The following is a 24,385-nucleotide window of genomic DNA, read 5'->3' as shown; positions in this document are numbered from 1 at the left end:
TATACTCTATGGTGGGTCTCCTCTTCCTCCTTTATGAGAAAGACAGTGATCAAGTCTGCCTTTTTAAGGCACAACATCAACTCCTGACTAGAAGTTTATCAACTTCTGCACTTTTGAACTTAATATCACTCTTCAATACAAAGTTCAAAATCAACTTTTGAAAACAGGAAATCATAGCAGCCCTAATGCTTGTACACTGGGTAGGATACTTTAGTAAAAACTGCAGAGATGCACAATATGGTGTGTTCTGGGTGTTGCATCCCATCAGCCATAGTCAGCATGGACACTGGTCAGGGTTGATGGGAGTTGTAGTCCAACAGCATCTGGAGGGTATTTACATTGGCTACCTATTCTTACTGACACTGTTATAGTAATCTGTCATCTTCAAGATCTACTCAACCGATCACAGCTGCCAATAAATACACTATGCATATGAAGACTTTTGTCACAATGCAAGTGGACCATGTGAATTTATACAAGGCAAGCTCCTTTTTAAAAGTTTTAGAGATCAAACACATGCTGCATAAAAAACATTCTCCGTTTCAAAAAGTAGCCAAAGGCCAATCACTAATCCCTTTAAAATACTTATTTGAAGCTAGAAACAACCCTGGATTTAAAACTCTCTTATATGCTACACAGAAGCTAAGTTAGAGGTCCCAGAGGATAATGTACTCTGTTTTCTATAGGAATTTATCCCAGTTTAATAAAAGACTTAAAAGCTGTCCCAATGAGCAATCACACTTAATATTTCTGAGTGTACCAAACCAAAGACCAAATATACCCGATCTCTTTATTTGAGGCAATAATTCTGCAATTCATGCAGGATGCTTTACCAAAGGTTTTCAAGCCTACTTCTAAGGTTGCACTTACTTACTTCAACAATTTATATATTGCTTACTACTGTAGTTTCTAAGCTGTGTACCAAGGAGTTATAAAAGAGATGCAAAAGATTAAAAATGAGTTAAAATTAACCACAATCCAGGAAAGCTTACTTAAAATGCTTGCTGAAATTTTAAAAAAATGTCTGTACTTAGGCTATATTTATTTACAAACAATCATGCTTTAGTTATTCCAGCAACTGGCTAGTAACATGCTTCCAATAAAATAAGGATATTGCAAAAACAAAAACAAAAAATGATTTAAATAAAGTACAGTATTTAGATGAGAATTTTTTGCTTGGCAATTTAAATCTGGATATAAACCACGCTTCACTTAAAATCCATCCATCCTGGAAAACTGTATATTCAAATTAGAAGGAATGAAGTGTTCTGAATTTATGATACATTGTTTCCTCATGTTATTACCTTTGAAAAAACGAAAAATCCCTCTTATTGGATTTTTTTTTACCTCCTTCCTAAGAACTTCAGCCCAATAGCAACACTAAATTCAAAACTCAATAGATCAATGAAATATTAAACATCAGAATAGATTATCAGGATTAAAACTGCCCTATCGCTGCTTAACACCCCCCTCCCCAAAAAAGCATGCCAAATAAAACAAAGCAGTCTTGCAGCACTTAAATATAGCTTCAAAGCCTGAACTTAGCAAGTCTCTAGGATATATATTTTTTTAATCCAAGGCAGTCATTAAGCACATCCATCTTCAAGGGTCCACAGGTTTTGACTACAAGTCTATTCAAACATTACTCCCATGGTGTCCAGTGGGGTGTTCTCCCAAGTTAATGTACAGAGCATTGCTTCCTTAGTCTGTAGCCTTGTGCTGGACCTCCACTGGAAGAAGGGGCTATGCCTTGCTCTCCTCTTCAGCCCAATCTTTTGGAGCTGCAGGAGGGGAACAGAGTTGTTTCTGTGCTGTCCCATTAAGATGTTCTGCACCCTCTGTTACTAAAACTTCCAGCCGCATCCTTCCTCTGCAGCTTGCAGCTGGAAAGGGGAGAGGAGTCCTTTTCATATTTGCACTGAGCCCTCTGAAGCCCCATGCAACTATAGGCACAATCCCCAACCCACTCTCTTCCTCTGCAGAGGATGAGCTGGAGCTCCCTCTCATCCTTTTTGCCCAAGGATGCTAAAACACTTGCCATGTCAAGGGGGGGAAACGGAAATGTGAACCCCCACATATCTTCATCTACAGTCAAGAATCAGCTAGGTTTTAAATCCTGCAATGTAAAATCAGAGAGGTGATAGTATCTGCAGCATTTAGTACACAAGCAGTTCATAGGCAGGCATGTGTGTGCATGCACGGGGAGCCAATTAACAGGCGCAATGTGCTCTCTGCAATCCAACCCCATGAGGATACTATGCTCTGCATCAGCTGAAGCCACTATTGCAAGTCACAAAACCTGCTAGCTAGCCTTATCTGAGCCTTACATGGATTAAATGAACTGTCCCATATCCAGTCCATTCTCACGGCCAGATGCTGGGTAGTCAGCACTGCAAGACTTGGATCACAGGGAAATAATACCTTGTGAACTTTTCCCATGTGTAGAAGTGGCAGCGGTGAGCAAGACTTGATCATATCTGTTGCCAAGGTGGGCTTACAGTGTTGTGAATGTGTCACAGGCCCTTTCTGTGTTCTATCAATCTTCAGCCAGTGTCTCAACCATCAATGATTAATAGAGCAATCATTGGCTTGTTCACCTAATAACCCTGTCTCTCTGTGTTTAGTGGGTTTACTTTCATGAAAATATATGGAAGACTGCAACTGTGTTCTGCACAGCAACAGGCAACTATCACAGTGAGAAGGGGATGGTTTCAGCCTCCAGGTAGAGAGGCAGCTTAGCTTTTGACAGGCCATTCATAACCTAGGGCCTATCTGCTGGATGGCATTTCACCCAGAGAGTAAAGTTGCCTTTGCTTCTGTAAACACTGTGGCACTCATAACCTTAAAAACACACACACACCGCAATCTGTTATCAGCATGAATCAAGCACCAACTGCTCTGTAGTCATCTGCCCTCCTACTTAATCCCCCTCAGTTCCCCAGTAAATCACACTAAGCATAAAGACGAAAGATGCCCAAGAGACACTGAGTCATGACTGTTGCACAAAGGATAACACAACAAGGCAGATTATCCAGGAGCTTGACCTTGTAATAATGAGCAATGGTTTTACTTAACACACACACAGCCTAATAGTTGGTGGCTCTTTCTCACATAGGACTAAAATAGATTTATTTCTATTTTCAGTTGTATTACAGCAAGCCTTCCATTTAGCTCCACTGCCTGACTTTGTGCTTCCACAGGAGGTTCCCTTTCCCAGCACCAAGCTACAGAAGAAAGCTAGGGGTCCTCTCCTTGCTCTCACCAGAGGGCTATGAAAACACTCAGCTCTGGTGAGGGGGTGGGCAAGAATGTGGACCACAGGTGTAGAACTTTCACATTGTACCTTCAGTTTAATATAGTCTCCAATCAAGATTGTATTAAACTAAAAGCTACAGAAGTCATTTTCAAACTTTCTGCTTTCAAGTAGCAGTTTCCATAACATTTTGGGCTGCTGAAGAATCCTTGCACATAGAGCATAGGCACTATATCCCAGCTGAATCAATGAGATCATTTGTAGGAGCTTTACTTGAATTGACCTCAACGCAAAATCCAGCTTTCAATGCTAGTGGTCCACTTTCATGGAATGCTCTTCCAATACAGATTCAGCAGCAACTTTCCATATTAACCTTCAGACTTCTGCTGAAAACTTTTCTCTACTGCCAGGCTGATGCAGAAAATTGAGATAAACGTTTCCCATAATAGTAAGCTGGTGATCTTTTTTGTGTGGTTTTTTAATTGCATAACCGTTGTTGTAAACTGTTTTGATTTTTTCAAAAAATGAAATTTCAGCATGCAAGTATTTTTAAATATATAAACAAGGTTTTCAAAAGCTACTAGCCATGGCGGCTATGTTCCACCTCCACTGTTGGATGAAGGATGCCTTTGAATACCAGTTTCTGGGAATCACAAGTACTACTGAACTCTGGTTCTCCTATTGTGCTTTCCATAAGCATGTGGCTGGCCACTGTGAGGACAGGGTAGTCTTATAAGAGTTCTCTCCAGCAGCCTCATGAAGCTGAAGAGGACCAGTAATGGTGGGCAGTCTGCCTTTTAGGTAAGTATGCCTGTAATGCTCACCTTCTCATGGAAGAACTGAAACTTGCAAGTAAACTTAAACACCCAGTATCTTACTTTAGATCTTCCCTTGTCAGATGGTATACTTCTAAGCTCACTGATGATACATGGGAGACAAAACACCTTATAGAGTATGGGATGGGGAGTTATGGACTACAGTGGTACCTCGGTTTAAGAAGAGTCCGGTTTAAGAATGAATTGGTTTACAAACTCGGAAATAGTGTCCCAGTTTGAGAACTTTTCCTCGGTCTAAGAGCAGAATCCAAATGGTGGAAGGCCACCAGGGGCAGGAGGCCTCATATGGGAAAGCACACCTTGGTTTAAGAACTGTTTCGGTTTAGGAACGGACTCCTAGAATGGATTAAGTTTGTAAACCGAGGTACTGCTGTATTTACATTTTGAATGTGGTTAATATTGAGGAGCATACATGCATTGTCAACATCCCACAAATGCTGTTATCCAGCCAAACATTAAGCCCTTGTAAATCCTATTGATTAAAGAATGCACTTAACTCTTACCGGGGGGGGGGGGGGAGGGTTATAAATGCTCGACTCTGGGTGGATCACAGCCAACAGCTTCATATCCTCTATCTCTAACCAGACCTTTTGTAAGCAATGCTTGTCCTCAAATGTAACGGGGTATAGATTAATACCTGTATAGTATTTTACTTTAAAAAATATCTATCTAACGAAGGCTTGCTGCCTCCTCATTAGGATACAGAGGCAATCTTCATTTATTTCTGGAGTACAAGTTGACTCACAATCTGGCTACCTGCAACCTAATGATATTTTACAAGCCTTGTTCGGTATGCATTGGATTCAACAGTAAAACTGACTTCCTAATGAAGGCATAATCTGCTCATCACTACTAAAAGTAATATTGTAACCAGCACAAACACAACTTTCTATAGAAGACAGAGCATTTTTTTTCCATGCTTATACAAAATACTTTGAAAATCCGAATGCAAACATTCCAGGAAGCTGACGACAAGTTGTGACTTCTGCACAACAGTTAAAAACAAACATTAAAACTTTCTGCAGTTGCAAGGCCAACTTCAGAGATGCAAACAAACAAGAGAACACAGATCAAACCACTCTGTTGCAACATATATTTCCCAAATAACTCCAAAAGATTGTCAGTAATTTGCAGTATGTAAACCTTTTTCTTTCTCATTCCATCTAGCTTAGCATTGCAATACCAATCATTCCTCCATAAAAAAAGAATGCTAGTTAAAAATTTAAAGAGCTAGATATCATTTTTTTGCCTAACGAATCAGACTGAAAAACATCTAGATTTCGAACATCTAGATTTCATGTCATGTTTTTAGGACAAGCTACTGCCAAATATATGCACCGTACTGTCTGGATAGGAGATAACCTGGAATCATATGCACACTGCCTTATCCAGAATACGAATAAGAAAAAGCACTTTACACTGACTGATTTCAGTAGCAGGGAAAGAAGCAAGGCTGAAAAATGTGTAGCTTTGGTTGGACTGCATATTTAAGGTATTAAATTAAGTGAGCCAATTTCACTAAGCTTTAGCAATAATTGTTGGTCAATTAATATTTTTAACCTGCATCCATAGAAGTTAATGGATGGGCCTGGAGAGCAAAGTTGTATTTTTCTCACCAAGGAAGGGTAGACAGGTGCTGGTCTTCTGCAATGTTTCTCTAAGCATCTGAGACATTTGTGACCCAACATGATTGTGAGGGGAAGCTCATCACCCCTTCCCCAACCTTGACCTGGAGAGGAAGGCTTAGAAGGGTTTGGGAGACAGCAATTCATTTTGCTGTTTTCCCAAGTCTCTCATACTAATTTTGGAGATCAGGGAGAGCTTCTGCTCTTCTACAGATTTTTAGGGTGAAGGGAAAGTATACATTAAAGCACATGTGCTCACAAGAGGTGAGCTGGACAGTGTGGCGATTACACACACACATGGGTCTCAGGATAACCTTCACAAGAGGGGTATTTATACTGAGTGGATATTTACAGAGGCAGTACAGATATTCAGATGTTTCCCTGTTACATAAAACAGTGGTGGGGGTGAGTTGTAGGCACAAAATGAAACAGCTACCTATCTCGTGCATACTTACACTGTTTTTGAACTGCAGTCTCTTTTGTCTCCCTTTCATATTCCCTCATCATTTGTTCAAAACTAATACTTATTCACCCACAAATTACAATAATTGCTGTTTTCATATACATACAAATATATTTGCCTTGTGCATTAGAAGTTTTTAGATGGGGATAGAAGTATTTTTGGATTTCAGGAATAATAATAGTAATAATAAATAATAACAACAAGAACCAAGGCATGATTTCCACAACATGAGGAGAAGGTACCAGTTTATATCAACATCTTAAATCTAACCAGTGCTCTATTTAATACAGTAATATGTACCCTGAGAGCCAACAGTTCTTTAACATTGTAGGGAAAGATCCTATTGCCAGGTAAGATATGTGAACTTGAAGGGAAGCCTAGAAAACTTTAAATGTGATTAATAATAATACCTCATCCATCTAATGATTTACTGTGCTTATTGCTTTTAGATGTTTATGTTTTTAAATACATTTTAATTTTAATTGTTGTATTACAGATGTGCTTACTAACCTCGGCTCCTTAGCAGAAAGTGTAATATATAATTTATTTATTTTTAAAAATATAAAGTTAAGAAAATCTCTGAGGATTTGCAGGACATGTTAATCCAGTGGTACCCTGATTATTGAATGCTCTGCCGCAGAAGGTCTGTTGGAGCCTACTTTGTCATCTTTCGCAGGCTATGTGAAACCTTCTTAATAAATATAAATACATATGTTTTAATGCATGTTGCATGTATGTATAGCAGTTAACCAAACAGACTAAAAACTGAAAATGTTAATCATGGTTGGTACCACTAATCATGTTCAAAATTTCATTCTCTGTCCTCTTCCCACCATACTTGCATACCCCAAAAAAATAATAAAGTAAAATAAAATTTCAGTTAAAAAAAGAGCTTACCTATCAACCAGCTTTTTAGCAAATCCAAAATCGGTGAGTTTTATATGCCCCTCTTTGTCTAATAAAATATTTTCAGGCTTTAAGTCTCTGTAAACAATTTCTTTTGAGTGAAGATATTCTATTGCACAAATAATCTCTGCAGAGTAAAACAGTCCAGTGCTGTTATTAAAGCGTCCCATGTTGCGCAGATAACTAAAAAGTTCACCCCCAGGTACATATTCCATCAGCATATATAGAAAGCGTTCATCATGGTAAGTCCAAAATCTGCAATGAAAGAGATATGTGTTTAAAAAAATACTAAGAGAACAACTTGTCAGAAAAGCATAAAATGATTTATTTGTTTTTTAAGGGTTTGAAATATGAATGAAGAACTTCCAATATTCAAAACAGAAGATGTAGTGAAGCACAAGTTCAGCAGTGTGGTCATGAGAAACTGTTCTGCCACCCAAGGCCTGAAACCCCTCAAGATATTTTCGGCATTTGTGGAGGTCCCGACACTAGACCTCAATTGACTCATGGAGCTCCTGTGGGTTGATAGATGCATCATAGCTCAAAATGGAAGAGAAGCTCCACAGCACCACAGCAAAAAGCAGCTGGGGGGTTTGGGGGGAAATGTGACACATGGCAGCTCTGTGAATATTCTCAGTTGGTTTAGACAGGATTGAATTACAGCTATGGGTTAATCACCTGTGCATGTTGGCATCACAAATGAAGTGCCACCACCAGTATAAACAGGGGAAAGACATAAAAGTAACAGACTGCTAAGGAATTTTGAGGCCATTCTTCAGGTGTCATTGCCAAGGAATTGATCATGTAGTTGTATACTGCTTTTAAGCCATTTTGGCAAATAAATGGCATATAAAAGTAAAGTAAAAGTAAAAGTAAAAACAAAACAAAACAGTAACAGCAGCAGCAGCAGCAGCAGCAAAAGCAGCAGCTACAGCAGAAGGGGCATTTCAGTCACAACACCCAGACAATGCACATTTCTTTCCTCTAACATTTCATTATAATCTGCTCTAGATCTAAATTGTATTTTTTTTATTTGTGACTTGTTTTTATGTTGCTTATATACATTACTCTATCAAACTGTTTTACTGTATCTGTTTTTAGATTTGCTTTTATTCTTCTTGTGTGAGCCATCCCAAAATTTGTTTTGTAAGGCTTTATGCAAACACTTGGAAATGGATTATTATTAGTAGTAGATTGCATTGAGAAAAGATCATTTATTTTTATTTTTCTGGCCTGAGGAATTTCTATACTTTGTTAATTAAGGAGTAATTTTCATCCTTGCTGCTGTTTAACCTGGGAAACTTATTGACATGTAAATAAAAAGCTATATACTGGGAGGGAAGAGAAAGCAAGCAGATACAGGTTCAGTGCACCCGATACAGGTTATATCCGCTTTTGGCTAGCATAAAGCGCAAGGTAGGACACACCTTTTTTTCTGGTCCTACCTACCTATGGTAGCGCTTTGTGCTCTACCCTAGTCTGTTGTTTGAGGGTCTCCCAATCTTCAGGAACAGTTTTTCAGGGGTGCAGCAGCTATAATGGGTAAAGGGAATGAGTAAAAACAGGATGCACCATCTGGTATGAGTTCTGTTTGCTTGAGGTTCCTAGTGGATGTGCTTTCTGCTGGCACAAAGCTGTCCACTAGAAACAATCCTATAACTCTTCAGTCATCAGGTGCTTCTCTGCTTTATGTTTTCTCTTGCCACTCTACCTCTTTCAAAACCCTTTCACCCATAATTGCTTAACAGGTTGTCATGAAAAACTAGTTATGGTGAGCTCAGAATTAATGCGTTCATTTCCCCCTGGTTTAATTAACTTGGGAGTCTTTACTTGAACACTGGACAGGACTTTTCATTTTAACTGGGTTTGCTTTGTATTCTCTTCCTCCCCTTTGCCTTATCAGGAAGCAATCTTGCTATGTCGAAATTACTTTTGCAATACGTACCCACACCCCTTCTGTTCCTATCAGTTTTCAGTGAAATGCTGACATTTCCGGTGGCATGCATTACTCCACCCTTTACCACAAGATATTCAAAACAAGCAATGAAGCATATGCACAGGCATCAGATTTCATGGAGTTTTCAAACGCAGGGAAACAAGAGTGGCATGTTAAATCCACTGTACCACCAGCAAGTGCAATGGTCAATATTCAAGTCCTCCATGGACTGCTGCCACATTTCCTCTGGGGTCAGGGTAGAACCAAAGTCCTTTCTTTGCCAATGAAGGCTATCAACAACTCTTAGGTTGCTCTATTAAACACATGAAAGAACATAGGGATGCATGACCAAAAATGAGCTTATGATTTGTCAGAGATGCATCAAAGACTGTGAGAGATGAATAAAATTCTGCCTAGAATGCACTGATTCCCCCTTCTTTCTGCAGCACTCTGTTCACCCCACCCCCACCCCAAAATATGTTCAAGAAGGTTGAGGGATCTCTGGAACACTGTAGTAGTAGACGTATTTGAATAATTAGCATACACATCGTTAATAGCTATAGGAATCACCCTAATTTGAAGGGTGGCAGCTTCCATTAATATGTCACCACCTATGGCATATTTTCCCCTTACTATAGTTTTTGTTTGCTTGCTTGCTTAACCATGACAGCTGTTAGTACAGTTTGTGAACACTTGCGCCTTAGTAAAAAGACAATGGAACATTCTGAAGTGGAATCAAGCACACAACAGGCAGGCACAACTACTACATCATGTTGTGTATGTTCCAAGGAGCAGTTCTCCATCAAATACATTTTCTGTAACACATTTTGTTTCCTAGCTTTTCTAGATTATTTCCCCCCTTTAAAAAATATGAACACAATATTGTTTAAAGTATTTCTTCAAAAGAAGGATAAAACAAGTGTAGCATTTGCCACCCAAAAGACTTTGAATTAATCCAAACTGACGAGAGATCGAATGCTAGAATTGAACATTATGCCACAAAAGCTATAAAGGGGGGGGGGGGAGTGGGAGAGAAGAGAGCTTACAATCTGATCAGAAATGGATGATTCACTTCTTTCAAGACCGCTTTTTCATTGTGCACATGCTGTTCTTGTTTTAGTCGAATGACATCTGGAATGCTCATTACTTTCAATGCAAAGTAGCATTTGGCCGATTTCTCTTTCACCAGATGAACCCGCCCAAAAGTACCTGTCCCTGAAAATTAAAGAGCAAAATGTGTCAGTTACAAAGAACATTATCTTGCAGTTAAGATGTATAAGGAATGTACAAATGCAAGAAATCAATATAAAAGCAAGTGGTAGGCATTATATATTCCTTCATAGCTTTGGCCCTTCTAATCCTAAATACTTCATGACAATTTTAACAGGGAACAGGCTAAACAGTCAGCTCCACCTACTCCCTCACATCTACAGAAATCAAGGCAAAGAACTCTTTACCCCCCTCCTCCATCAACAGTGGCTACAGCCCTTCCTTCAGATACCTCTACTGCCCACTGCCCTTCCCTAGGCTTTGGGTTTGTGAATGAATGTGAGCATATCAGATACCTAAGAAGCTACCGTATACCAAGTTGGACCACTGGTGCATCCACATCAGGAGTGGACAAGTAGACCATCAGATGTTGTGGACTATAACTCCCATCACCCATATTATTGGCTGTACTGACTGGGGCCGATATAGTCCAAAACATATGGAAGGGATTAAGTTGGCTATACCCCCAATTTACACTTATTGGTAGCAGCTCTCCAGGGTTTTTGACAGGACTCATTCCTAGTCTTCCTTGGAGATGTTGGGGCATTTTAAATGCTGAGTTTGTGAGCAATAGACCTCTAAAATAGCTAGAATGTATATAACCATATTTCTCTTGCTTGCTGTTCATACTAAGAAGAGGTACCTGAAGTGCTTTTTAACTTTCTCTCTGGTCAGGCTAGTTATCAGCATGTTGACAAGCACACAGGGTGGCTTTGTCTGCACAAAAATCTGTGTTCCTCTTTCTGTACGGGAAGGAGTGTTGTAGCAGCAGGGAGGGATCGGAAATGAGAAGAGCTAAATGCAACCATTTATGTTTTCTCCCTCACTCTAGAAATTGCTGCTCAGAATAAAGTTGCACATTGCATATATTTTGTATTATCTATCTGGAATTAAGCATTTTGTGGAGTCTGATGAAAATGAAAAAAAGCATTGCAAGACATTGTGCATTTAAATATTTATACCCTGCTTGTTAACTGAGGTCCTTGCAGCAGCTTACAAAATATCTAAAACACAATGAAACAGCTAGTAGCACAACTGTTAGTTATGCCGGGCAAATGCATGTAAAAGCTTTCCTCCCAGTCCAACTGCCACTCAGCAGCCTGGAAATACCTCCACTGTTGGAGGCAGCATGTCTCTGAATATGAGCTGCTGGGAACCACCAGTGGAAAGTATGCTGCTGAGCTCAGGTGCTGCTTGTGAGCTTCACACAGGAATCTGGTTGGCTGTTGCGAGGAAAGCATGCTGGACTAGATGGACCACTGGCTAATCCAGCAGGCTTTTCCTATGCTCTTATTGCTGCAAGATGGGCCAACAGCCAGATGTTAATTTCTCACTGAGCTGCTATGGTCTGGCCCTAGTGGCAGCTGAACAATGCATTTGGGGAGCCAAGCTGCCATAACCCTCTTCACAGTCCTCAGACTATTATTTTCCGTGTCAAACATATATTGCCCATAGATTGGATCTCCACCCTCAGTATTGCTTGCAGAGCAATATCCCTTGGTTATTTTTCACTTTCTTCACAATTCTCTCAACAAATCCAATTAATTTAAGGAGGAGCAGATGGAACAGCTTCTGTACACCAGCATTAAAAAGACACACAGAGAGACAAAGAAAATCTGCAGTTGGATTTAGTTAGCAAGCATTCGAGTAGATGAGCAGCACACTGTTATAAACACAGAGCAGCCTATGACTATCTTTCGCTAGCTAAGAAACTCAAGAGGCATGCTTCTGAAGTGAGATGCATTCCATTTGAAAACAGCTAGCTGTCTACAGAGCACTTAATACCAAGGATAAGGTTATCAGTTGAAGAGGTACAAAACCAAACTAGGAGCAAAGCAGGCAAGATCTAAGCATTCTAATTTAAAAGCACTTGAGAGCCCATATCACAATGAGGTATGTTTCCTGGTTATGAGTAGAGTAAACCCTGATTCATACAAATAGCAATGTAGTGGTGGTTTTAAGTGGAACCACAGACAAGCTGCTCTGTGCAGAAACCTGATCACATTAAATGATTCAGCACCCGGTTCTGGCATCAGGCAGAAAACGTTCCTCCATAATCAGGCCTTTGACTGATTAAACAATCTATGGACTCTTAAATGTGTTTGTGGAATTGTTCTTTTGGTTTTTCTGTTTGCTTGTTTTTATTATGTTAACCTCTTTTGTATTTACATTTTTTACTTTTATGCTATAAACTGCCCTGTGATTTTTGGATGAAGGGTGGTATAAAAATTTAATAAAATAAATAAATACTGCCATCTCTTTTCTTGGATTGTAGCAATGTGTCGGAAACAAAGCCTAGTTCTGGCTTCCCAAACTTCTTAGACTCAATGACCCATTGATGAGCTTGTAAAGTTGTCATCAACCTCAACCCAAATTCTTAGGAATGTACATGAAATAGGCAAGAAATATCTATCCATCTATCTATAATCAACGTTTATTAATCACCAATCACCAATAAAAATGTGTGTGTTTTACATACACATGCACATATATATGGAAGTAAAACAAGTGAAAGTAATGATACCGTATTTTTCATCTTCCCTAATGAGATAGAAGATAGAGGTTCCTTTTGTACATGCGCTTGCCCTCTATTTCTAAGGCTCATAGTTCCTAATTAAAATTTTCACAGTATACTTTTTTTCTACCCCATGCCCTTTTTAACACTCCACCCCCATTTCATCCCCTGCCCAGTCCCACTGTCCCCAGGGAGTCAATATCAACCACTTTTGGAAACCCTAAAATAGATGGAATAGACAGATGACAAAAGTCTTGGTTTGAAAATAAATTCATAGGAAATTATGGATGTATTCTGTACTTATAGCACCCATTACAACACAAAAGGCCAGGGGATGTCATATAATGTACTTCCTGTCTTGCCAGCTTTATAGCTGAGAATACAGCAGCAAATTATTACACCATTGTTTACCTCATTAGGAAGTTTGTTTTACACTTGTACTATATTTTTATGCATACACAGAGTGAGATCTTTAATACTTTTTTTAAAAAAGGTATTAATGCTGAAAGCAAGATTTAAGCTAGTGATTATAATCTTCTGAAGCACATCAAAATCCTGTTCTCTAAAATAAGGTAGTTCAAATTAATGAGGACAGAAGTTGAAAGCAGAAGCTTCCCTGAGGCAAACATCAAGGTTAAAAAGGGCACATTCATCTTCCACCCCACCCACATATTAATTCTTAAAAATACAGCATCATCAGTTATCCATAGCTATAATGCAAGTACATAGAGGGGGAACATCTATGTGAAGCTGCACAGACAGATGGATAAGAGCTTAACTCTTGGGGCATTTTCTGCCCCAAGTGGAAAGCTCCACCCTATGAAGTCAAATCATAACTCTGATTAAGACTCTTCAACTTAAAAGATTAAACAGAATCTCACCACAGACTGATCCTGAGGTGAAGATTTCCTGCTATGCAACTTAGCTAGATTTGCTATATGAATCTACATGTTTAAATTTTTTAGCTTGCTTCTCTCAGTTATATACTTTTAAAATGGTTTTCAATGAAGTACAATGCATGCATGATAAAACAGTTGTCTACATACCAACTACTCCCAAGAAATAAGTTATTATGCTTTAAAACAGAGGTGTACAATCTAAGGCCAGGGAGAAAATGTTGCCCTTGGTCTAGCTTCGTGATAGTAGCTAGGAAAAGGGGGTGTCACAGAGAAAGTGGGGTGGCAGAGAGAAGATGGGGGCACTGCATACTTTTGCCTCCATCATTGGTTTCAGTCCATTCCATCATGGACATGCAATCTGCACCCTTGACAGATCATCATGAAGGGATGTGTGGCCTTCCTCACACCTACATAAAAATCAGGACCACACAAATGTATCTCCCTCTATGCAGAACTGCTAAAGAGTTATTTAACACACTTGTCAAGAAATAAACGGGAAAACTATAGCCATGCAAAGTCATGGAATACTGAAAAAGCCTCTAAATGCAAACTGATTTGACAGCAGTAGCTTATCACATCCTGCTTGAGCTACAGTGCTTTGATTTAAACATAGAACTATAAACAGCGTTCAGAAAAGGCTTCTTAACATATTCAACTATGTCATCTAACTACCCTGGGAAATTGAACATGTGATTAAATCCCTTAATACTGTTGTCACGTTGCATGCAGATACCAGTAAACAACCTTGTTTTCACGGTGGGCTTGCAACAAAATAATAATTTGGTCAACACTGTACCTGAGTAACACAACTGAAACAATGATCTATGCCGCTGTGAGTCCCTTACAGATTTAAATAGTGGAAGAGTTAAGTGTTCAACTTTTTAAACATAGTAGTTCTGCTGCCAATTGTTAAGTAGAAACTTTTTTAAAAAATAATTACATTGTAGCAAAGCAGTGTGAAGAAATTGTTAAGAGAAATGCATGGAAGTGCACAGGTTTGTTACAGAAGCATTTGCAGAAATATATGTGCAAGTCAAATGATGCCAGCAGTCCTATGTTTATAGGATTCTGTGATTTGGGAAACACTAAAGCAAGACACTTTATGTGAGCCTCTTAATTTGCAAGAGTCTGAATGTGCAAACCAATAATTCTCACAGGTTGATTCTCACAGGTCTTCTAGTCCAAACCCTGCAATGCAGGAATCTTTCGCCTAACATTGCCTTGAATCCATGACCCTGAGATTAGGAATCTCATGCTCTATCAACTGGTAGATGCCAGAAATGTCAGCCTTCGCTTCCCTCTGGGATGGTCATAATAGGAATATGTTTGTGACAAGTCCCGTGGCATGAAGTTTTGATTTTGCAACTAGTTATACAGTGGTACCTTGGGTTACATACGCTTCAGGTTACATACAGCTTCAGGTTACAGACTCCGCTAACCCAGAAATAGTATCTCGGGTTAAGAACTTTGCTTCAGAATGAGAACAGAAATTGGGCTCCGGCGGCGCGGCGGCAGCAGGATGCCCCATTAGCTAAAGTGGTGCTTCAGGTTAAGAACAGTTTCAGGTTAAGAACGGACCTCCGGAATGAATTAAGTACTTAACCTGAGGTACCACTGTATTACCATCCTTCCAGCAGAGCATTCCTAAATGATGGATACTGAAATACTTGCTCCAAGCAAGGTTCTAATACCCTTCTATTAAATAAAAATAGCTTTGCTATTTATAAATCTACAGAAACAATTTGACAGGTTATTTCAGACACGTGGCACACCACCTTGCTTTCTATCCTCTAGGGGTGGAAGAGAAGCCAGCAGCCATGCAAGAATGCACAACCATCCCAAGCAGCCTTCTGCCTGACGAGAGAGACCAAACAAGGTCATGGTCTTGAAAACAAACCTATTACTGCTATACTGACTACTGAAAAAATGTCTGTGTCTGAGCCAATATTAACACAGAAAAAGCATACAACAAGCAAACTCTTTTGTACAGAATTCAGTTTTATCTTGAAGACTTCAGCCAATTACACTCAATCCTATTTTCCTCTGAGGAAAATGCATCCAAGAAGTTATTAAATTTGCCTACAGCAAAGTGGCTACTTTAATGACAAAGTAGGAGACAACAATGGTCCCTCACACACCTTTCAAAACTTGTGACTTTAATTGTATGCTTGTTGAAAGCCTCAAGCATTAGTGTCATTTTTATTTTTTTACTTTTACAGAGGGTGCTGCAATAAACTGCTGCTTTAAACATACTGTAAACATTTTAGCTAAGTGGAGAGCATTGATGCTCACAGGAATGTGCAAGACATTGATGCTGAAAGCATTTAGCATGCCTTCTTTTACTCACCTTGCCTTCCCCGTCCACCCAGCACTCAAATTTCTAATCTCTATGGGACTGTCTTGCATAACATAGTTATATGGTTACGAAGCCAGACTCTGATAAGGTTCACAGTGCTGTGGGATGTCAGAATGCAGTTTCTTACTTGCCATTATAACTAAGCCAAATGAGGTTTTCACGCATTACTAGTACTAAGGAACAGGTACACAGTCTGGGGTGATCCTGAGCCCAACGTTATTATTACTTGAAGCCCATGTGGCCTTAGTGGTTAGGAGTGCCTTTGGCTAGCTTTGGCTGATAAGACAGCTACAGCCATTGCTGGTCTGAGGCAGCTTAACCACCGTGGTCCTGGCACTGTATGCTCTGTATGGTGCTTCCCTTGGGATACCCTCTCAACACCATATAACCCCTCAGCAAAGAGAGCTGGACTGACTGCCAATTCTAGAACTTCACCATGGTTTGCTTTAATTGATCAGACCTAGAATGTTAATTCAGGCACAGATCTGCTCTACATCTTCCGCTGTGAGGAAAGTCGCTAATAATTCATTCAACTTCTCTGCAATCCCCTTCAGCACACCTATGACTTCCTCATCGTTCAAAGGTACAACTGTCTCCCTAGCTCTTCTCATGCTAACACAGAGTAAATAAATAATGTTTTGTTGGCGGTCTTCATGCTTCTCTTATTGTATATGGCATTCCTTATTGTCTCCTTGCATTTCTTTTTCCAAAGTATGTGGTAACTTTCATTTTCCTCACTGGAACATGATTTGCATTGGGGCCTGGCATCACCACCCACACCAATTCTGTGGTAGAGCGTGCCACTTTGGGGATTTTTAACTTGTTGGGATTGCAACAGAGTGACACTGCATCCAGGATACCCTACCCTATCCTTTCTATAGAGTTTGTATTCAGAGAAAACTATGTTCCACTGCTTCTCTCCATTCCACAAGGTTCCTGTTATGAGCACTATTTCTGTGTTCCTCTCTAAGATGAAGAATTCCAACCTCCTATCCAGCAACCAGCTTAGAGTCAGTGTCAACATTTCACTTCCTACCTTGAAATTTCAATGAACAGTGTGTGTGTGTGTGTGTGTGTGTGTGTGTGTCTTGTTGCTAGAAAGGGACATAATGGGACATAATGTCGGGTCAGCTAAATCGGGGCTTGTAAGCTTGCAAATATGTGATTGATATGGTTGCCGCATTCAGGAACCTTAAAGAGAAATATGCTCCTAAGCTTGATAAATTGGTAAGATCCCCCACTATGCAAATTGTCTACAGCACATATAAGATTGGAAAACTGAAAACTGAATTAGAAATCTGAAATCAATGAACTCATCTGAATTAGAAGAATCCTTTCTTAGAATAGTTATTTTTACACCAGGATATCTGACCTAATAATCTTAAATGGATCCTTGAGAAAGCAAACACAAGTCTTGGAATGTACAAAGGCTTTTTATTACTGTTGAAGAGCAATAAAAAACCACTTTGTATTATACGGGAACAATGTTCTGCTTTGCCAGTGTTATAAGGAAGCTAATCTTTTTTTTAAAAAAAAAGAAGAAGCTTAAAATATTATAAAAGTTTATCTTCATTTTAATCAAGCACAAGCATGGGAAACAAGTTCTATCACAAGTATTTTAATTTAGTACTTAATGAGGAACTACTGGTATTTTCAGTTTGCTTTGTAAACTGCTGAATGTTGACAGCTCTCAACTATTCCAGTGATATCTAACGTCATTTAATTATGCACTCGGAACGTAATTCCTTCATTGCTCAAACACTTCAGATGCGTGGATAGCCAGCATTGTTTACATAATAGTGTTCAGAATTGGCTCATTGCAATGTGTCTAGCCTTCGTTCATATAACAACAAGTTCTGGATATAAACAAAACATCTGCCAAAAAAACTGACCAGATCCACAATTTAGCAAGAAATATGCACTCAAGCCAGAACATATTAAGCAGTAGTGATCTTTCAGCCAGCTTAATTTGTCAAGAATTAAACAAATTTGAAGTAAAAGCATTAAGTTACAAAAACAAACAAACCAGGGATATGCAACTATAATATCATTGCCACCTGTTTTAAAATCCACATGGTTCAGGGTTAAGATTCCAAAATATATTTGAAGAACAGGGACAAATTTGTACTGCAATGAATTGGAACAGACATGAAGCACTTCTGAGAGATACACCTTGAGTTGAACAAGTGCAACTCAAAATGCTTTGCTCAACAAAATTATCACTTTGTCATCAAGATTTACATTAGCTCAGTAGTCAAGTTTGTCTACTTCAGTTCAAATGTGTTTAATGAGTAAAATCTTCTTGTGGTTGTACTAAGGGGGGGGACCTTTTAAAAAAGCTACTACTAGCTTTAGGAACCTACATTAAATATGAGGAGGAAGGGCCTTATTAATTTTAAAGAGTGCTGCAATTTTTTTCAGTGAAAAATACCAAGTGGTGTTGTTTTCCAGGCACAGTCTTGAGCTAACTGAGCTGTCTTTGAGGGCCAAACTATTACACTACAGGGGACTGAATGTTTCAAAGGTGTACTAGTAGAGTTGGGTGGTTAAGGAAGTTTTTAGCAGCACTACACACTAATGGAAACAAAACAAAACTGCTGCCCCAAAATGGTAAACAGTCCAAAACTTGGAGCAAATTTTGCATACCCCTTCAATAATGAAAAAAAATAGTCACCCAAATAAGGAGGAGGAAGAAGGGAGTAGCTCTACATTAAACAGCAAGGAAATCATCCCGACAGAAGAGACTAGTACATAGAAAAGGAACACAAATTTGAACATCAACTTCACTGAGTGCTTCTTCATTGGAATGCCAGATGCAGTCACATGGCCATATGTGATCACATAGTTCTAAAGGTGGGAACAGACTAACAGTGCTATGGTACTATGAAGAGCCAAAGGAAACAGTGCAGAGACTAAGAAAAATAATGTACTGCAAACACTATGAAGCCATTCAGGACTATTTCAATCACTCGGCTTTCAGATATGTGAGTGCATGAAGAAGCGACTGCCACAGCAGGGGGAAGGAGTGGCCATCCCACAGTCCCCTCTGATATATCAGGCAAAGTGCTGTGCAAACAAGACAGTGAGAATGTAAAAAAAGGAAGCTATGCACAAATAGCTGAAATGAACACACCACTGAAATAATATTCCATACATCATTCTCAACTAAATGTGGAGGGTGTAGCTCTAACCTAATCACAAACAGTAGGCCAGGAAGAGTGGCATGGATAGTCAGTTGCAATTTCCCACTACTGCTTCAAAGCTCAAGCCTAAACTATGCCTGATGGACTGTAAGCTATTTCCCCTGCAAGGGGAGGCAGGTGTGAAGTAGTTTCCCCAAATGAATCACCTAAAACTTTATAGTCATACGATCCCTTCATAACCCGGGAAACCACCCCCAGTCTCAACCAAAGTGGGCTTCGCAGACACCTTCCTATTCATGCTAACGTGGGGGCAATTTTCCCATCCAGACTGGCCCTTCAGCTGAAGTTGACAGAAGCCAGACCACAAACACCACCTGGAAGAAACAATACCAGCCTAATAGCCAAAAAGAATTTTTAAAAACCCTTCCCATCTTTTATGCAGAGTGATTAGTCACAGTCTTTGTTGCCTAAGTGGCTATATGGGGTCAGTTATATCAACTGACATCCAAGGCTTGCAAGACCTTGGCTAATTGCACCCTTGAGCTTTGCTATATGCAGTGGCGGAGCTAGCTGCTCCGGAACCTGGAGCGGTACACATGCTGGGCGGGGCTAGCTGCCCGCGGAGGTGCGCCAGTGGTGCCGAGCCACCCAGGGGGAGCACCGCCCACAGTGATGTCACCCCTCCTCAGGGATGATACCCGGGGTGGACCGCCCCCACTGCATCCTCCTTGCTCTGCCTCTGGCTATATGAGGCCAAAGCAAAGCCATTATTTCCCTAGGCCCCATCTTTCCCTCCATGCAGGCTCTGCTAATAGAGGAATGGGCCCCCTTTCCTCAAAAGCGTCAGAGATTTTGTAGTTGATGCAATGTCCCAAATGATCCCTTAGAACTCTTAGCCTTAAACAGGTTTTGCAGTTACAGTGATACCTTCGGTTAAGAACTTAATTCATTCCGCCGGTTTCGTTCTTAACCTGAAACTGTTCTTAACCTGAGGTACCACTTTAGCTAATGGGGCCTCCCGTTGCTGCCGCACTGCTGCCACGCAATTTCTGTTCTCATCCTGAAGCAAACTTCTTAACCCGAGGTACTATTTCTAGGTTAGCGGAGTCTGTAACCTGAAGCGTCTGTAATCTGAAGCGTCTGTAACCCGAGGTACCACTGTATTAGGGATGATGCCCTGTTGACAAACAACAATTCAGAAAGGCTAAAAATACAGCAGCATTTAAATTATTTGGGTTGTATCCAGTGGTGGTGTTCTGCTATGGAGAGGTGGTTCCACTTGTGAAAGGCATGGCACCTGATTTTCCATGATCCCTTCCATCCAATACAGACCAACCTCCCTTCCCAATATGCACTTTTCCTAAGGGAGGGGGAGGGCCCTCTGGAACAGTTTGGGGTGTGGCAGAGGGCTGCAAATTGTGTGGGGAATTAGTGAAAAAGAGATGCCTCACCTTACACTAGCAGAAGCCCAATGCTTCCATGAGATACAACCAATTCTATGGTGCATTCTAGACATTTTACTCTACAGAAGAGTCTTTCTATAATCTTCATCTTGTTCAGGCCATGCAATATAACTGTTGAGGACAATTTTCACAGCCTGGAGTTTGTATTAAAATGACTGGACCTAATGGTCAGGGGTCCCTTTACCTTTACCTTTTATATTTAGGACAGCCATCAGAGGTGCTACAGAGTTTCCTAATCCTAATGCAGAGGGAGCAGGCTAGTCTCTTTACCAGCAGGTCTTTAGTTGAGGCCTAGAATCAAGAAAACCAAACTTCCTCTGGGAACTTGGCGGCAAGTATGGTGAATCTGCAAGTCATGTGGCTAATAGGTTACAGAAACACACTCTTTTCTTTCATGTAAATCTTCTGGATATTGTCAGCTCTGCATTCTGAGTAACTCCAGCATAACCTGCAGTGCTCAACACCGGACATGTATCTTCTCCTAAACACCATCGCTTCCTCTCCATGCTTCAATCCTACTCTTACCTTCACTAACCATTTAACTCACTTTGATATTTTTGGAACTGCAACTACAATGAACTCACAGACATCATGCATGGCTGTCATATGGCTTGCCACATTTTTCTTAAGTTTGACATCCTTTTTTCATGGCCATGCTTCATTTTGTTGACCAGATCTGTCAACACCTTTCTCAGTGTTAACATCCTCAACCACAATTTGAGTATACAATGCTCCAGAGTATAGTATACATTTCCATCCCTACAAGTCACAAGTTCAAACCCAGCAAAATAGTGACCTGCTTATTGCCATCTCATTGTTCTTTAGTGTCTCATTTCACAACAGCTGAAATTTGGGAAATGGCTCTCTAGACAAATGAACTCTGATTCTTCCCTGTGACAAGTAGACATGAAAACAGGATATCAAACATAAGCAAAGTGTGACCAGTAATGTGACAAGCATGTGTGATGCTGAGTTTCATTCCAATTATAATTCCTGGAAGACTGATGTCAACACAAACCATTATTAGATGCCAGGACACTAATGCATGAACAATTCTTTAATCCCTAAATTTCACTCACCATGTTACACACCCATTCATTCCATAAGAGTCCTATCTGAATGGCATTGCTATTCACACGTTCCTAAAATACAATATTTGTTTTACCCTTTGATCATAGCAACAAAGGAGGGGAAATGGCCATTTAAAAACCTCAACCTATCGTCATCTGCAAAGTCATACAACAGTGCTTTCAGACTCTTAAACAGTATCAGTGCAACATTTAGCAAAAAAGATATAGCTAGACTTTGATTGGAAACTCAGAATGTTACTGAATACTATGCGCTTTTCAGGGTCCACAACTATAGTACAGATACCGCCACCCAAATTCTATTGATTTCATTTTCAAAATCTCCCCACCAACACCAGGAATCAAGGGGGGTGCCCAGTGAAGAATACTCCAAGTAAACCCAGTGAAAATGAATCAACGTCAGTAACTTAAGACAAGTTATTTCAACAGATCTACTCTTAGTATGAATTAGCACTGGGTATAACTCTGAATGACTAGTTCCACACTAACTTGGTTTCTCACCACCTCTTCTTCACTTCAAATGCTGCTCAATTTTGGGCAATATACATCCAACCTGCACCCAAACTGGTGTGTGTGTGTGCGTGCTACAACAGGTTTGTAACAAGAGACAGATATGTGGATGAAAGTGGTATCTCCGTTTTGTGGGTGTCACTTCCTCACCAACTGTTTCATACTTTCCACTTTTAAATTCCCTGTTCAGATTTGGTATGTGTGTGTGTGTTTTTAAAAAACCTTCACCCTGACCATCTGCGGCTGTTTAATAACTTGCAACTTTTATATAGTTACGAGAGAGGAGTTGCTAGATCATCAGTGCCTCTTTCAAACAGATATGTGCTAGTATCTTGTGCTAGTACACAGCATCCATATCACAAATTGGAAGGGGGGGTTGCTACAAATGCACACATCCCTCACACCGCTCACCCCCTGTAAAATCCCCTGAACACTTATTTGTAGAGGAAGTCAAAAGGCCATAGAATCATGGAATTGTAACATTGAAAGGGACAACAAGGGTCATCTAGTCCGACTCCTTGCAATGCAGGCATTTTTTTTGCCCACTGTGGGACTCAAACCCACAACCCTGAGACTAAGAGTCTCATTCTCTACTGACTGCGCTATCCTGTACTATTTTATACACTCCCCCTATCTATCACAAGGTCAAGATCATCCACCAACATTGTGCAACCAAACTGGCTTATACAGTGGTACCTCGGGTTAAGTACTTAAGTCGTTCCGGAGGTCCGTTCTCAACCTGAAACTGTTCTTAACCTGAAGCACCACTTTATCTAATGGGGTCTCCTGCTGCCGCCACGCTGCTAAAGCACAATTTCTGTTCTCATCCTGAAGCAAAGTTCTTAACCTGAAGCACTATTTCTGGGTTAGTGGAGTCTGTAACCTGAAGCGTATGTAACCTGATGCGTATGTAACCCGAGGTATCACTGTACTCTGAAACCAACGTGGGTGGTGCTGTGGTCTAAACCACTGAGCCTCTTGGGCTTGCTGATCAGAAGGTCAACGGTTCGAATCCCCACAATGGGATGAGCGCCCATTGCGTTGTCCCGGCTCCTGCCAAACTAGCAGTTCGAAAGCATGTCCAAGTGCAAGTAGATAAATAGGTACCACCACGGCAGAAAGGTAAACACCGTTTCTGTGATCTCTGGTTTCCGTCGCAGGGTTCCGTTGCGCCAGAAGCGGTTTAGCCATGCTGGCCTCATGACCCGGAAAGCTGTCTGTGGACAAACGCTGGCTACCTCGGCCTGAAAGCGAGATGAGCGCCACAACCCCATAGTCACCTTTGACTGGATGTAACCATCCAGGGGTCATTTACCTTTTTTACCTAACTCTGAAACCACTCAGGTTCTAATGTTACCAAATGTGCATTTATAGAAACACATATACCTCTATAAGCATATCAACTTATGCCCCAATTCACTGGGACTGGATCAAAGTGCTGTCTAAGTGTGCACTAAGTATTTTAATGACAATTTTGAATCCACTGATACAAAAGGGGTAATTTGCCAAGTAGGAATAGATAACAAATATACACCCTGAATCCCCGAAAAAGGGGCAAATTAAGTGCTACCAACACTTGCCTGAAGATGCTGGTATGAAAAATTGGATGGAAGCAGGTGTATTGACATTGGACCAACTGATAGATGGGGAAGATGAATTTTATTCTTTTGCTGTTTAAAGACAAAAATATCATCAGATGCAGCCCAATGGCAATATCTTCAATTACAACATCTCATAACAAGTGTGTTTGGGTCTTTCAGCTTCCAAGATACCAGAGATATTGGAGCAACTGGACCACTCATTCAAAAATAAAAAGCCAACAATTACTTGTTATAGATATGTATTAACAATACACATGTTCATTATGCAGACTGTAAGAGATAATTGGAATAAAGAATTGGGATTATCAACTTCCCAGACATGTATTAACTTCAATACCTAAGGTGTCATTAGATTTAAAATTAAGACTAATACAACAGAAAATAATATTTAGAGTTTATTGGACTCCTTTACAGTTGTATAAAAAAAGGTTAGCTAAGACAGCTCAGTGTTGGAGATGTGGCAAGGACAATGCCTCTCTGAAACATGTTTAGACAGTTTTCTTTACATAACAAGCTTTAGGA

General features: G+C 40.1%; 1 protein-coding gene across 2 annotated transcripts in view; it reads right to left on the bottom strand.

The window, feature by feature from the left end:
• PRKX (protein kinase cAMP-dependent X-linked catalytic subunit) overlaps positions 1-24,385 on the bottom strand; it is a 56,824-nt gene that overhangs the window by 14,146 nt on the left and 18,293 nt on the right. For both annotated transcript variants that reach the window (XM_053387277.1, XM_053387278.1), the window contains exons 2-3: positions 10,066-10,234; positions 7,075-7,338 (exon numbers count right to left, since the gene is read on the bottom strand). In XM_053387277.1, the coding sequence (XP_053243252.1) occupies positions 7,075-7,338; positions 10,066-10,234 (433 nt within the window). The remainder of the gene's footprint in view (positions 1-7,074; positions 7,339-10,065; positions 10,235-24,385) is intronic.

The sequence above is a fragment of the Podarcis raffonei genome, chromosome 4 (genome assembly GCF_027172205.1).
Source record: "Podarcis raffonei isolate rPodRaf1 chromosome 4, rPodRaf1.pri, whole genome shotgun sequence".
NCBI classification, from domain to species: Eukaryota; Metazoa; Chordata; class Lepidosauria; order Squamata; family Lacertidae; genus Podarcis; species Podarcis raffonei.
The sequence above is the reverse complement of the archived record's forward strand: the minus strand, read 5'-3'. Positions and strand labels throughout refer to the sequence as shown.